General features: G+C 58.1%; 6 protein-coding genes across 6 annotated transcripts; 4 read left to right on the forward strand and 2 right to left on the reverse strand.

Annotated features, from left to right (window-relative positions):
- Positions 1-42: 42 nt before the first annotated feature.
- B0T15DRAFT_535622 (uncharacterized protein) lies at positions 43-1,418 on the forward strand. Its single transcript, XM_062869504.1, has 2 exons — positions 43-1,127; positions 1,172-1,418. The coding sequence occupies exons 1-2, from the start codon at positions 242-244 to the stop codon at positions 1,270-1,272; spliced, it is 987 nt and encodes a 328-aa protein (XP_062719913.1). The 5' UTR covers positions 43-241; the 3' UTR covers positions 1,273-1,418.
- A 661-nt stretch (positions 1,419-2,079) lies between these two features.
- On the forward strand, positions 2,080-6,034 carry B0T15DRAFT_568125 (ubiquitin elongating factor core-domain-containing protein). Its single transcript, XM_062870747.1, has 4 exons — positions 2,080-2,974; positions 3,041-3,254; positions 3,310-4,709; positions 4,770-6,034. The coding sequence occupies exons 1-4, from the start codon at positions 2,187-2,189 to the stop codon at positions 5,650-5,652; spliced, it is 3,285 nt and encodes a 1,094-aa protein (XP_062719914.1). The 5' UTR covers positions 2,080-2,186; the 3' UTR covers positions 5,653-6,034.
- Positions 6,035-6,787: 753 nt separating this feature from the next.
- On the forward strand, positions 6,788-7,993 carry B0T15DRAFT_399339 (uncharacterized protein; the record flags this gene model as incomplete). The annotated part of the gene is made up of 3 exons (XM_062864997.1): positions 6,788-6,821; positions 6,893-7,123; positions 7,227-7,993. 3 exons carry the CDS (start codon positions 6,788-6,790, stop codon positions 7,991-7,993), a joined length of 1,032 nt encoding a protein of 343 aa, XP_062719915.1.
- An 84-nt stretch (positions 7,994-8,077) lies between these two features.
- B0T15DRAFT_503455 (origin recognition complex, subunit 6) lies at positions 8,078-9,291 on the reverse strand (the record flags this gene model as incomplete). The annotated part of the gene is made up of 2 exons (XM_062867471.1): positions 8,078-8,817; positions 8,877-9,291. The coding sequence occupies 2 exons, from the start codon at positions 9,289-9,291 to the stop codon at positions 8,078-8,080; spliced, it is 1,155 nt and encodes a 384-aa protein (XP_062719916.1).
- Positions 9,292-9,680: 389 nt separating this feature from the next.
- Positions 9,681-12,435, forward strand: B0T15DRAFT_399436 (P-loop containing nucleoside triphosphate hydrolase protein; the record flags this gene model as incomplete). Its single annotated transcript, XM_062865007.1, has 4 exons — positions 9,681-9,707; positions 9,767-10,412; positions 10,472-11,895; positions 11,959-12,435. 4 exons carry the CDS (start codon positions 9,681-9,683, stop codon positions 12,433-12,435), a joined length of 2,574 nt encoding a protein of 857 aa, XP_062719917.1.
- A 514-nt stretch (positions 12,436-12,949) lies between these two features.
- On the reverse strand, positions 12,950-13,894 carry B0T15DRAFT_400315 (3-oxo-5-alpha-steroid 4-dehydrogenase-domain-containing protein; the record flags this gene model as incomplete). Its single annotated transcript, XM_062865053.1, has 2 exons — positions 12,950-13,732; positions 13,799-13,894. 2 exons carry the CDS (start codon positions 13,892-13,894, stop codon positions 12,950-12,952), a joined length of 879 nt encoding a protein of 292 aa, XP_062719918.1.
- Positions 13,895-14,451: the final 557 nt, after the last annotated feature.

The following is a 14,451-nucleotide window of genomic DNA, read 5'->3' on the forward strand; positions in this document are numbered from 1 at the left end:
GGTCACATGGGGTTGGATGAACAGCTGCAGATCTTCGGAGCACACAACTGCCCCGCATCACGACACATTTCACGACATCCCTCATCGCATGCTGCGAAACACTAACAGCTAAGAGCTCGCTCAAGCAAACGGATCGCTTGGCTCAAGTGGATAAGCGTCTTTGCGGGCCGTCAATTGAGGGTCCAGTTATTTTTCAGACTTATTCCGTTGTGTACCCAAGTTCAAGGTAGAGGTTATCAAGATGCCTTCTTCAGCAGCGGCTCCTATCTCCTTGACAACAGCGTCCATCACACCGGCGCAACCGTCCGCCGCCTCCGTCAGCAGCGTGACTGCCACAGCATTCTCGCCGTCTACAGACAAGGGCAATAATACTCGCAGCGCCTATAGGCGTGCAAGCATCTTCTCCTCCCTCCTCTCCAGGTCAACCACCAGGCCCACGCCCAAGCCTTCCAGTCCGCCATCTGTCGCCTCCTCCTCTGTCTCGGTCTCAGTATCCACCACCTCCCGTCCCCATCCTCCCAGCACAAGCATCACCTCAACTACAACAAGAACAACAACAGCAACAACCCTTCTCCCCACCACACCCTCCTCCTCGTCCATCCCACCATCCACCACGATCGCTTCTTCCTCCTCCCCACTCCCACCCCGCCAACCTATCTTAAGATCCGAACCTCCATCAGGATCAGGTCCTATTTTAGGATCGGGGTCTCCTCTATCTCTATCAGGACGTACATCAGGCCCAGACCCAGTGTCCGGATCGGGACCCCTCTCAGGACCGTCGGGCCAGCGGGAGATCGAGCAGGCCCGGTCGGCGGTGATCGCGTCGATCGGCAACCTGTTCGACCGGGAGCTGACGTCGCGGGCGCGGCTGCTGCACGCCAACAACGCGGCCATCGAGAAGCAGGAGCGAGACGTGGCACGCGCGACCGAGGCGCTGCGCAAGGAAAACGACAAGCTCGGCAAGCTGGCCGAAACGCACGCCGGGAAGGTCAAGGAGATTGGCAATGTGCAGAACTGGGCCGAGATGCTGGAGCGCGAGTTCTTGATCCTCGAGGAGACGCTGAGGTTGGTGAATGGCGGGGGTTCTGGAGGGGGGGAGGAGGGCAGTGGGAGTGAATGGAGTGGGAGTGAGGATTATGAGGGGAGGAAGAGGATGGCGAGGGTATATCAGGGGGGAGTTCAAGTCAAAGGAGGGATGGAGAGGGAGATGTGGCGATGAGTGATGCCGGTGGGCCTGAGACGGTGCCGTTGCCCGGGTCGCCGCCGGTTTAGAGATGTGGATGTGAATTGCTTGGGACTGGGGCTAGAGAGTTGTGAGGCAAAGAGTTGGATATGGATCGGCGCTTACGACGATATGATCGGATGACTTGACGAAACAGATGACTTAACGAAAGCAAGCTTATTATTTGATCAAGTTATAACTGTGTCAGCGGCCCAAAGTAGCGCTCCCGAACTCTCCTTCCAACCCAAATGCTCTCCCCAAACGCAACACTGTTATACACCTTGGGCGGGTTGTAGCTGAGCTTCCAGCGTGGACCGATAGTAGTACTATTATTCACCATATCTCGACCTCTACTACAACGCCGAGCATAGAACGTAGCTGCTTGAGCTCGTTGGGGGGCCGGGGGTTCACCGTCGATAGGTTGATCAAGCGCCAATAGGTATCCGCCTAGTTCCAAATCTAGATAATGAATTAGAGTAAACTAGTGAGGTGATTGTTTAAATGATACTAGTATATCTATATTTAGTGAGGTAGAGTTGTCACTGCCTACACCTGTTGTGAGTGCAACACCCGTCGTTAACATCGATCTTGATAAAAGTGCTCGAGAAGTGGTACTGTTACTCCTAGCGATAAGACTTGGAACCAGATTAGTAATACGTCATTTTCGATCCCCAGCCCGCACGCTGAGCCGCTGCACTGACACGACTGTGACTGTGAGCAGGCACTGGTAGGTTACAGCAAGATTCCAACCGACTTAGCTTGGGGCGTTGTAACTTTTACCCCGCCGTAATACAACCCCGACCGGGTTCTTAAGGTTTGGAAGCTTCGGGCAACATTCTGACCCCCCCCCCCCCCCCGGTCTCAGCCTTATCGGTCCCGGCGATTTCCTTCAACTTCCCTTACCAACTTCCCCTGTCGTCCTCGACACGCTAATTCCCGAACATCAACGTCGACGATCAACAAGATGGATCCGAACGAACAGCCACCGCCGCCGTCGACGCCCGATGCGCCGGACCAAGAAACGATGGAGCAGATCCGCCGGAGACGGCTGGCCAAGCTCGGCGGACCCCCGGCGTCAGCCGCAACAGGAACGGCGGGGTCGCCCAGCACTGAGACACCGTCCGGCTCGGGCGCCGCCTCGTCAATACCCGCTCAAGAGAAGGCCGCGATAAACGAGTCCGAGAAGCCCGTGCCGTCAGAGATCCGCCCAAAAATCAACATCACTCCCGCCGCCTCCGCCGCCCCACAGACTGCCGGCAGTGCGGGCAGCAGCAGACCAGGTAGTAACATCGAGAAGGAGCCTGGAGCGAAAAGACGAGCATCAGATGTTGACGGGCCCTCAGCGACGCCGCCGGCCCGGAAGCACACCCCGGTCGCTCAGGAGACGATCGAGGACTACGGCGACCGGGTACTGTCGTCCATCTTCCGCGTCACCCTCGACCCGAGCCGCGCGACGGACAGCCACGGACATAAACTCACCTTCTTACCGAACTTGAGCCAGGAGCTGGCGGACGAGGGCGCGCCGCTCAAGCTGTCGGCCGGCCGCGTGGAGGAAGCGATCATGGAGGCGGCGACGGCGTGGCCTGCCGACCGGCCGCTGTTGGATTACCTGCTGCCCTGCTGGAAGCGGGTGACTAGGACGCTTAAGGTGCTGCGTGCTCCCGCCCCGGAGAAGGAGGCGTTGCTGAAGGAGGCGCGGCGGTTGTGCTTCAGCAACTGCATCTTTGCGCTGACGGTGCCCGAGCTGTTCAGGTGAGGCTGGCTGATTTCTGACGAGACTTGCGTCCCTGGCGCTGACTATCTATGTGCCACTTCAAGTCGCGAGGCGAACCCACAGCACGATTCATTGGTGCCGTATCTGTTGCACGAGGTCGAGAGTGAAAATGGCCTGTGCATGGACTTCTTTGCGGAGGCTGTGGCTCGCCTGGATGAGGACGAGACTATTGCCCCGCTGTTCACCAAGGCTATGGCGGACATCAGTAGCAAACTCGCTACCATGTCCATGAACGATGATTATAAGCCTTGCGTCAACGTGAGTGGGCAGGATGGACTGGATGGCCTTCTCTCCGTCGCTGATCTTTTGTTAGGCACTCTTAACATACTCGAGATTCCCGCCTCTGCTCAATGCCTTGACACAGCATCCGTGCTTCCAAATGGCGCAGTCAGCACCCGGGATCGAGAAGAACACCATCCTCGGACCTTTCTTCAGGATATCCCCTCTCCAGCCAGAGGTGACCGCAGTGTATTTTCCAGGGCCGAGGACGATGGACAAAGGGCGCATCAAGACATCGCAGGATGCTCTCCAGATGTCCCTCGGGGCGCACCAGTCCGATCTTAGGACGATCGTCAACGCCTTCATCCGCGCAAGTCCCGAGGCCCGAAACAAGGTGCTGGACTGGTTCGCCTACATCATGAACGTCAACCACAAGCGGCGCGCCATGCAGGTCGACCACCGGGAGGTCTCGTCGGACGGCTTCATGATGAACGTGACTGTCATCCTAGACTGTCTATGCGAGCCCTTCATGGACAGCACCTTCTCGAAAGTGGGCCGCATCGATGTCAACTACTTTAGGAGAAATCCGAGGATTGACATCAAGGACGAGACGAAGCTGAACGCGGACCAGGCGCAGTCGGATTCCTTCTACGCGAACAAGGTAGATGGGGAGTCGAATTTCATCACGGAGGTCTTTTTCTTGACGCTCGCCGCGCACCACTACGGCAGCGAGGCGGCAAACGCCAAGATGAAGACTCTCGACAGAGAGATCAAGTATTACGAGAAGAGCATCGCCATGATGGAGGCAGAGCGCCACAAGCTTGCCAGTCGGCCCGAGCAGCTTGTGGTACTAGAAGCAGCTCTCAAGCGCCACACGAATGTCCTGGAACGGGCCGTCGCCTTGAGGCTTTCCATCGAGGGAGTCCTGCTCGAGCAGAAGATGCAGACCCGATCGCTGCAGTTTATGCGGTATGTGACGGTCTGGCTGCTAAGAGTAGCCAGCCAGACAGAGTACACTCCGGACAAGCCGCTGCGGCTTCCGCTGCCGGCAGACCAGCCCGACGCGTTCAAGTGCCTGCCGGAGTATGCCCTGCAGGATATAGTGGACAACTTCAAGTTCGTCTTCCGCCATCTTCCGCAGATCATTCTCACGGCGGCCGGCGACGAGATGATTGCACTCTGCATCACCTTCCTGGAGTCGTCGGAATATGTCAAGAACCCCTATCTGAAGTCGTCGCTCGTCACGCTGCTCTTCCAAGGGACGTGGCCCACATATCACCTTAAGAAGGGCGTATTGGGCGATCTCATGACTAACACCAAGTTCGCCAACGACTACCTCCTGCATGCGGTCATGAAGTTTTACATTGAGTGCGAGTCGACGGGCGCCCACACGCAGTTCTACGACAAGTTCAACATACGGTACGAGATCTTCCAGGTAATTAAGTGTGTCTGGCCCAATGACTTGTACCGGCAGCAGCTGGTTCAGTCGAGCAGGTGAGTTGGGTTATCCGACGCAGCTGGGAAGTTGCTGTTTCCAGCTGACACCAAATGCAGATCGAACCGGGCATTCTTCGTCCGCTTCGTCAACCTGCTGATGAACGACGCTACCTACGTGTTGGACGAAGGCTTGAGCAAGTTTCCCAAGATCCACGACTTGCAGATGAAGTTGAGGGACCCAAACATGTCCCAACAGGACCGCGAGAAGACCGAGGAGGAGCTGCGCACTGCAGAGGGCCAAGCACAGTCCTACATGCAACTGGCCAACGAAACAGTCAGCATGATGAAGCTCTTCACCACGACGCTCGGCGAGGCCTTCACCATGCCCGAGATCGTCCAGCGGCTGGCCGGTATGCTCGACTACAACCTCGACATCCTGACGGGGCCCAAGTCCAAGATGCTGAAGGTCGAAAACCCGGAGAAGTACTTCTTCAACCCAAAAACGCTCCTCCCGGAGCTGGTCGACATCTACATCAACCTGGGCTCCTCCCAGGCCTTTGTCGAGGCTGTGGCCGCCGACGGCCGGTCCTACAAGCCGTCCACCATGTCGGCGACCGCCCACATCCTCCGCAGCAAGCACCTCAAGGACGAGCAGGACATCCAGGCGTGGGAGGTGCTGGCGGCCCAGTTCGCGAGCGCAAAGGAGGCGCTAGACCGCTACGAGCTGGAGTACGACGACGTGCCCCCGGAGTTCGAGGATCCCATCATGGGCATCCTCATGAACGAGCCCGTGATCCTGCCGTCGAAGCATGTCGTCGATCGGTCGACGATCGTGCAGCACTTGCTGAGCGACCCCAAGGACCCGTATACCAGGCAGCCGATGACGGTGGATGATGTCGTGCCCGATGTGGAGCTCAAGGAGAGGATTGAGGCGTGGAAGGCGGAGAAGAGGGCGAAAGCCAGGGCTGCGGATGCCGAGGCTATGGATACAACTGAGTAAAGTAGGGTAACGGTTTGTGCACGGGTTATTTGTACCTAGGGTAGGGTTGGGGTGTGTGTGTGTGCCTGGGTAGGAGGTGGGTTGATGGTACTCGGATTCCGGCTTTGGCATCATCATGATGGGATAGAGAACTTCTTTTGCTTCGGGGTTGGGGTGTTAAGATGGGAAAGGGGAGGCTGGATTTTTGTAGTGTAGTATTGCTTTTTATCATTGATCCGAGAGACATCGAATCTGTGACGCCACGATCAGTTAACGTATTCAACATGGAGGCCAGTGCCCGCCAGGATACTTTAAAAAAATGGGTCGGGTGTGCTGCGCGTTTAATGTTTCCAATATCAAATTTGGTTGTGGACGTCGTCCTTCCATGGCAGGGTACCTCCCTAGGCTTGTCCGTTCCAGACTCTCTCCTGAAGAGTAGAGTGTTCAGGGAATCGGGTTCCTTCATTACTTCGGGGCCTGGTTACAGTACCCAGCCGTACCGAGTTCTTTCTTCCGCCTTACTTATTACGCAAGGACTTCGGGGGGAGGCTTACTGAGTGATCTGTGGTTCCCGTCAGGTTGCAGTGCCGACTCGGACTATCCTGTTATTCCACTGGCAAACATGTTTACCGCTGACGTCACCCGTTTCGCTCTCGACAGACTGTCATAACCAGACATGGTGCAAGTACGTCGTGTAATACATTATAAGCAACACACGAAATCTGCGGCTCGGCTGGCGGTGCCGGAGATAATCAGGGGTTTAATAAACTTTTACAGTTTACAGCGCACATACGGCAAGCACGAGTCCGCTCATCGGAGTTACTAAACCCGAACACTCGCCGCCAGCGTGTAAGGTAGCTCTCTGAAGTTCAACCCCCACTCACTAGGTACCGAAGAGGGGCTGCTAAGCGGGGTTGACAATGTCGTATGCCCATGGAATGATGGAAGGTATATATGAGGTTCGTTCTGCATTGGAACAGGTTGCTGCCGCTCGGGACTCTGCGCTGTATACCTAAGGTATTCTGTGCCTCGACATCCAATCTCTTCCTGACGGGATAGTACAGCAAAGCAACAACGATGACCAAGGTTCTTTTGACAGGTGAGCGCTTGTAGTGACTTACCCACTCTTGGGGACGGACGGGGAAATAACTGATACATGAGTACCGTAGGTGGCTCCGGCTTCATTGCCGGTAAGTTCCAAAACAACACTCGGAATCCCTCGCCGGAGGGAGGGAAGTGGATTTGGCTGACATGTGCACAGCCCACGTCCTTGACCAGCTCCTCGCCAAAGGCCACAGCGTCGTGACGACCGTCCGCAGCGAGGAAAAGGCCGCCAAGATCCGCGAAGCCTACCCGTCGCAAGCCGCCTCGGGCGATCTCGCCGTCGCCATCGTCCCCGACATCGCCCAGCCCGACGCCTTTGACGAGGTGGTCAAGACTCCCGGGCTCGAAGTCGTCCTGCACACGGCATCCCCCTTCCATTTCAAGTGGAGTGCGTTTTCCCCCACCCCATTTCCCCCTTTTCCCCCTTCCCCCCCTTTTCTCTCAAATAAGATGTAACTAACCCCTCCCCTCTCCTTCGCCCATAAAAACAGCGGACGCCAAAAAGGAACTGATCGACCCGGCCGTGATCGGCACGACCTCCATCCTGCGCGCCATCGCGCGGTCGGCGCCGACCGTGCGCCGCGTCGTGGTGACCTCGTCCTTCGCGGCCATCCTGGACGAGGCGCACATCGCGGACGGCAGCCACACCTTCTCGGAAGCCTCGTGGAACCCGGTCACGCTGGCTGACATCCACCGCTCGCCCGCCACGGCGTACCGCGCGAGCAAGACGCTGGCCGAGAGGGCCGCGTGGGAGTTTGTGCGCGACCCCGCGAGTGGCGCCAAGTTCGATCTGGTCACGGTCAACCCGCCCATGGTTTTCGGTCCCGTCCTGCAGCACAACGTGGGGAGCTTGGATGCGGTCAACACGAGTAATGAGCGGGTGGTGGATCTTCTGCGGGGGAAGTGGAAGGAGGAGGTGCCGAGCACGGGGGCGGCGGTGATCTGGATCGACGTGCGCGACGTTGCGGCGGCGCATGTCAAGGCCGGCTTGGAGGCGCCCGAGGCCGGCGGGAAGAGGCTGTTCACCACGGCCGGGCTGTTCAGTAACGCGGAGCTGGCGCAGATTGTGAGGAGGCGTTTCCCCGAGTATGCGGACCGGCTGCCGACGGAGCAGACGAAAGGCGGGGAGCTGCCGGCCGAAGGGGAGCGGTACAAGTTTGACAACTCGGCGACGACGCGGTTGCTGGGGATCGAGTGGACTCCGTTTGAGAAGTGTGTCGTAGACACGGTGGAGAGTTTGAAGAAGCTCGGTGCGTGAGGTTGTCGGTTTGGTTGGGTGATAGATAGTGGTAGACATGTTTTCTGACCACAACGCTCCCCCGAGTCATCTCCCCTGCCGGGTCTACCGCGCCTCTAGCTCCTTGATCCGCTTCAAGGCCCCCTCCTTCCACTCGGCATACGCCTTCCTCTTCCGCTCGCTCAGGTAATCATACCTCTCCTGAAACATGGTATCCGGCCGGCTAATCTGCACCGCCGCTATCCTCTCCTCCTCTTCCACGTCCGCATCCGCATCCTCCTCCGCTCTAGCCCTCTCCCTCTCCACCAAATCCCCAACCCCCTTCACCCACTCCATGTCAAACCACCCGTGCCGATTCCCCGTCAGCACCGCCTCATCCAACTCCTTCCCCGTAACCTTCCCCCACCCCTCCCACGCTTCCTCCTTCTCATCATCGTCATCCCTATTCCGAGGAATCTCGACTTGACCCCTCGCCACCCCAAGACAGGAAGCGACTTCATTCCGGAACTTGACATACCGCGCCCGATCCACCTTCTCTCCTGCCACCGGCCAGGTCACGCCCCGCCAGACGTAGACGTATAGCCCGCCCACCACGGCCGCTAAGTTGTCCCGCACCCAGGCGTCGGCGGTGAGTTTGCCGCGCGGCGTGATGATGGATTCCAGACCGGTCGCGACCACGGGGCCGATGTGGGCTGGGCCGAGGCGGGTAAGGAGGAGGCGCAGGGTTGGGCGGATCCAGCGCGGGAGGTTGACTGAGTCGTTGATACTGCTGTTGTTGTTTTTTGATCCGGTGCGCTTTTTGGAAGGGGTGTCCGGTACAGATGTTGTTGTTGTTGCTGCTGCTGCTGTGGAGTTGTTACGGAACTGGGAGAGGGATTTATCCTTGCTGGGTGTCTGTCTTAACTTGTTGGCCAGGGGGAGGTGCCCAGGATGTGCTGCTGCTCGCGCAGCTTGGAGCCGGGGGTTCGTGTGCGTCCGCTGCCCCCCAGACCCAGAGCGCCGCCCGGTGTGCTGCGGCTTGGAGTGGAAGAGGGAGCGGGCAGGATCTTGTCCAGGTGGTTGTACAGCCGCTTGTAGATGCGCGGGGGGATTGGCGGCCGCGGGGCGATGGGTGGGAGGTTGAGCGTGGTCTTGAGCCTGTCGCATGCCAGGTGTGCGCACGCGTATGGTCGGGCGATTTCCTCCTCTGCCTTGAGGATGCTCGCGCGATGGCGGGATTGCGCGAGCAGGGAGCTGGCCAGGTCCGCGAGAGGCGGCGGCAGCTCGGAGTTATGAGTGGGCAGCAGCGACAAGAGCGCCTGCTCAATTGAGCGGTTCATGATGAGTTAACAACTGAAGCCTGTATTTTGAGGGGAGATGAAAATCGTCTAAAACCGTCAGGCTTGCTGTGACATGCAAACTTGTAGCACATATGCGTGGCTTCTCGGTATCTCTGGTTCCTTATAAAACCGTTGTCAAATCTCACTGGCACGAAAGTCTAAGGCATGAATACTCGCGACGCGACTGCCCACCTGGGCAGGCGACGCAGCAATTTAACGCCACATCACGTGAGATATCGGGGCGAAACCGGGGAGGTCGCTTCGCCAAGCCTGACACCTGCCCGCCAATGCCTGGTCGTCCCAACATTTCGGTGGCCCTTGCATCACCTCTTCGCTCTGCATCTGCATCCCGCATCTGACACTTCGGGGGCAGACAGCCGCGCAACATCATGGCTTTCCACGCAAGTGGGTTGCCGGTGAGTCAATTTTGTAAAGCAAAGGTTCTCTTCGCCTAAAGCTGACAGCCCCTCTCCAGAGTATCGCGGCCGCGACGTCCGATTTGTGGCCGTCGCTCGCGAACACCCTCGCAATCCCCTGGAGAAGCTCAACCTACGGCGGTGCAACCTCAAGAACCCGACCAAACTATACCCCGGCGGGCAAGTCGCCGGTGGCGACAGCGAATCAACATGTCAAGGACGGTATCTCTACCCAAGCGCCGAGGAATGCGGCGACCCAGACGAAAACCGAGCTGCCCGAATTCCTCCGGGATGCGATGGTCTCGTCACCCTTCCTCGACCGCCGCCTCGCAAATGCATCGCCCGTCAACATCTTCTCCGAAGTATTGAACAGCTCAAGGACCTCTATCAACATGGCGAATCCGCTCATGCGCCGCTCCTACGCGGCTCTGATGGCCCGCCCGTTGACTACGCTCCCCGGCTTCCGGTCGATGAGCACCTACCAGCCGAGCCGCATGCAGCAGTTCACCTGGATCGATAGTCAGCCCTTCTCTCGGAACATTCAGACTCGGCGCTTTGGCACCGGTGGCGTCCCCCGCGACCTCCTCGCTAACCGCGAGGCTGCTGCCAACCGGAACCCCAACAGCGCCACCGCCCAAAACTCGTTCTATCAGCTGCTCTTGAAGGCGAACATGCCTGCAATTGTTGTTGAGCGCTACCAGTCTGGTACTTCATATCTTGTCAACCCGGATTCTCTACCCACAATGTGCTAACGTGTGTGCTAGGCCGGTTTGCAACCAACGAGGCTACGGACGAGGCTTACCAAAAGGCGCTCTCGATGATCAACGGTAGTACGACTGTGAACTCTCTCGGCGATTCGACTGCCAATGCTTCTGGGCTTACCCCCACCGGACTGCAGATGGTCGGTCAGGCGGTTGCGGCCCATCGCACCGGCGGCAACATGGCATTCTCGACAGGCAACGGCGCTAAGAACGGACCTCTGCACGTCATCGTCGACGAGACGTTTGGTTCGTCTGCTCTTCGCTGGATCCGGTTTCTCCTTTGGTTCGGTCTCTGCGCTTACCTCAGCTTGGTTATCGTCACCATGGTCGTGGAGGGCATGACGACGTTCAAGCGACCAGGCAGCAAGGTTGACGGCATCGAGGCGAAAGCGGAGAACCAGAAAGCCCGCTTTGCTGACGTGCACGGCTGCGACGAAGCTAAGGAAGAACTCCAGGAGCTGGTCGACTTTCTGCGGAATCCTGATAAGTTCAGCAACCTCGGCGGCAAGCTTCCCAAGGGTGTCCTGCTGGTTGGTCCCCCGGGCACTGGCAAGACCCTACTGGCTCGGGCGGTCGCCGGCGAGGCTGGCGTGCCGTTCTTCTTCATGTCCGGTAGCGAGTTCGACGAGATCTACGTCGGTGTCGGTGCTAAGCGCGTTCGCGAGCTCTTCAATGCGGCTAAATCGAAGTCTCCTTCCATTGTCTTCATCGATGAACTGGACGCTATTGGTGGCCGACGCAACTCGCGCGATGCCACCTACGTCCGGCAGACACTGAATCAATTACTTACCGAGATGGACGGCTTCGCCCAGAACAGCGGAGTCATCATTCTGGCCGCCACCAACTTCCCCGAGTCACTCGATAAAGCGCTTACCCGGCCTGGCCGCTTTGATCGCCACGTCGTCGTCTCCCTCCCCGACGTCCGTGGCCGGATCGCCATCCTGCGCCACCACGCAAAGAAGATCAAGATGGGTCCCGACGTCAACCTTGAAGCTATTGCTGCCCGCACCTCGGGCTTGTCTGGTGCCGAGCTCGAGAACATTGTCAACCAGGCGGCTATCCGTGCTAGCAAGGCCAAGGCCAACTCCGTTCTGCAGACGCATTTCGAGTGGGCCAAGGACAAGGTGATCATGGGTGCCGAGAAGAGGAGCATGGTCATCACGCCCAAGGAGAAGGAGATGACGGCGTACCACGAGGCCGGCCACGCCCTGGTTGCCTACTACTCCAAGCCCAACGCGTTCGAGCTCTACAAGGTCACTATCCTCCCGCGCGGCCAAAGCCTTGGCCACACGGCCTTCCTTCCCGAGATGGACAAGTACTCATATACCGTCCGCGACTACTTGAGTATCATTGACCGCGCCATGGGTGGCAAGGTTGCCGAGGAGATTGTCTACGGCAATGAGTATGTGACTAGTGGCGTCCATTCGGTGCGTAATTCTCTCTAAATCTTCAATTTTATTCTCATCTTTCAAACGCTAACCGACGTTCAGGATCTGGACTCGGCCACCCGGACGGCCTGGCAGATGGTGGGCCAGCTCGGCATGTCTGAGCGTCTTGGCCCTGTCGAGTACCTTCGCGCGTACGATCGGCTGAGCTCCGAGACGCGCGCAATGGTCGAGGCCGAAGTGAAGAGGTTGCTGGACGAGTCTTATGCGCGTGCTCGCGCTCTACTGGTTTCCAAGAGGAAGGAGCTCGATCTCCTTGCCAAGGCCCTTGTAGAGTACGAGACGCTTGACCGTGCCGAGGTCGAGAAGGTCATCCGCGGTGAGAAGCTAGAGGGCCGCATCTCCATTCCGCCTGGGCCGATGGCAGTGCCCAAGCCTACAGAGCCTATTGAGCCTGGCTTGATCCCGCCGCTGCCTGGTGCGCCTGGTGACGGTGCGGGACCGGGAAGTCCGCCGCCGCCGGCGCCCCCACCCCCGGCACCCACGAGGCAAATATCGGGGCCGGATATTAGCCAGGAGTAGGGGGAGTCGGTCGCTTTACGATCACGAGCTGGGGGTATTGCACCTGGTGGATGCGGATGAATGGGGTTCTTTGGGTTGGAATGGCGTGGCAGAATGGTTCCCCATAGTGGGCTCGAAGCGTCTGCTGCCGAGAATGAGACGATAGGGAACGGACGGAATGGCATAGGAGGCGTTTGTGTTTCTCATCACTCGAGGGGTCTCTCTACCTCCATGGCGATGTGTATATTTTCTTTGTGTGTTTACAAGGCGTCATAGCAGTATGTGCATCCCTACCAGCCTGTTCGGAGCCTGAAAAGCATTGATGGACGAAGCCTGCCTGGACTGCACCAGGACTGGCTGCAGGTACATGTACCATTAAGTTCTACCACTCCCAGCGAAGCATAGAGCATGCTCAACGTCAGAGCAACCCAGAGAGGAATCAGTGTCGTGAAAAAGTAACATCACAAGCCTACCCACTAACTCATCCTCATACCAGCTCCGTCGACCAAACCATACTATCATACCACACGTTCCCCTACCAGATCCCCGGAATCACAGCCCACCGCCCCTTCACCTTCTCCTCGCCGAACCTGTCGACATACCACTTCTTCCCCTTGACGGCCCTCGGCAGCATGGCCGCGACCTCATTCAACACGAAACTCCGCGCCGGCACACACCCCCACCCGGCCGCCATCCAGAAGCCGAACCACTCGACCCACTCGACAAAGTAATGCGGGTACAGCATCACCTTGAACAAACCCGCCTGGGGGATCTCGTAGTGCTTCTCCACCTTCCCGTTCCTATTCCTTCGCTGCGCCCGCCGCCGGATCTCGCGCAGCTCGTCGTCGTGGTAGTAATTCGCCGCCAGGCCGACGTAGAACAGCGCGATCCCCACCGCGAACTGCATCGTCCCGCCGCCGGACTGCGAGGCCCAGTCGGCCTGTGTGGCCGGGCCGTACCCGCCCAGCCACGACCCGATGGCCAGGCCGTTGATTACCTGGAACGAGACGCCCGACAGGAAGATGATCAGGTGCAGCGGCGACATGGACGGCTGCAGGAAGGGGAACAGGATGGCGCGGTACGTGTAGTGCAGCACGAAGAGCCCCGCGAGCACCTTGTTCTGCCAGGGGAGGCCGTCGGTTGCTAGGAGGTGGTGCGGCAGGGTTTGGGAGGGGAGGGTGCGCAGGGTGTATAGGAGGGTGAGGAAGCCCGGGCATTCCATCGCTAGCCACCCCACTCGGCCGGGCAGGTTGAGGCGGGACGTGACGGAGGTTTTGCCCATCCCGTACCAGGGGATTAGCCATTGGAGAGAGGCGGCCTGCGGGAGGTTTAGTTGGGTTCCATGGGAATGGCAGAGAGTGGGGGGAAGACGGGTTTCGCGTACTACGGGGAACCATTTCCAGAGGGAGATGATCAGGTCGTAGTTGGCCCGGCTCGGCGGGAGCCAGTTGTTGATGAGGCCTACTGTTGAGGTGGCCATGCTTGTCTTTCTAGTTCGCTGTTTTCTGAACGTCCAAAAGTCTGACTGCACCTAATTGATCACAATTGAGCTATGGGTGAGTCCGACGTGGCCCGCTGATGAGTTTTCCCAGATCCGAAGTTGTTTACACCGCGGGAGGACCAATTCACACTGTTTTCGTCGCTCGCGTTGTATGTGGGCAATTGGAAAGAGTAAAAACAACAAAGCAGCTCCGGATGATGAGAGGGAGGACAGGATTGCCGAGACTCCCGTCAACTTATTAACCGCCGTGTCCCCCTCTGTACCACCGTTACAATGTCCAATGTTTGTCCATGCACGTCCTTGAGGCGGTTCGAGCCAAGCAACCTGGCATGATGTCAGGGGTAGTGGCTATGCCCCACTTTTACAATCGTGATGGCATTATGTACTGTGACTATTGCATTGTAAGTATCAGATCACATGCACATAGTACCTAGTATATAACACGCTATAGTCTATACTAAGATTACGATTCGATTGTGGTAGGTAATGTCTTACCTTACTCGTCTGAGGAACCTTTAGACAGTAGTGCGTTTATA

Source organism: Chaetomium strumarium, assembly GCF_033439665.1.
Source record: "Chaetomium strumarium strain CBS 333.67 chromosome Unknown B0T15scaffold_5, whole genome shotgun sequence".
NCBI lineage: Eukaryota > Fungi > Ascomycota > Sordariomycetes > Sordariales > Chaetomiaceae > Chaetomium > Chaetomium strumarium.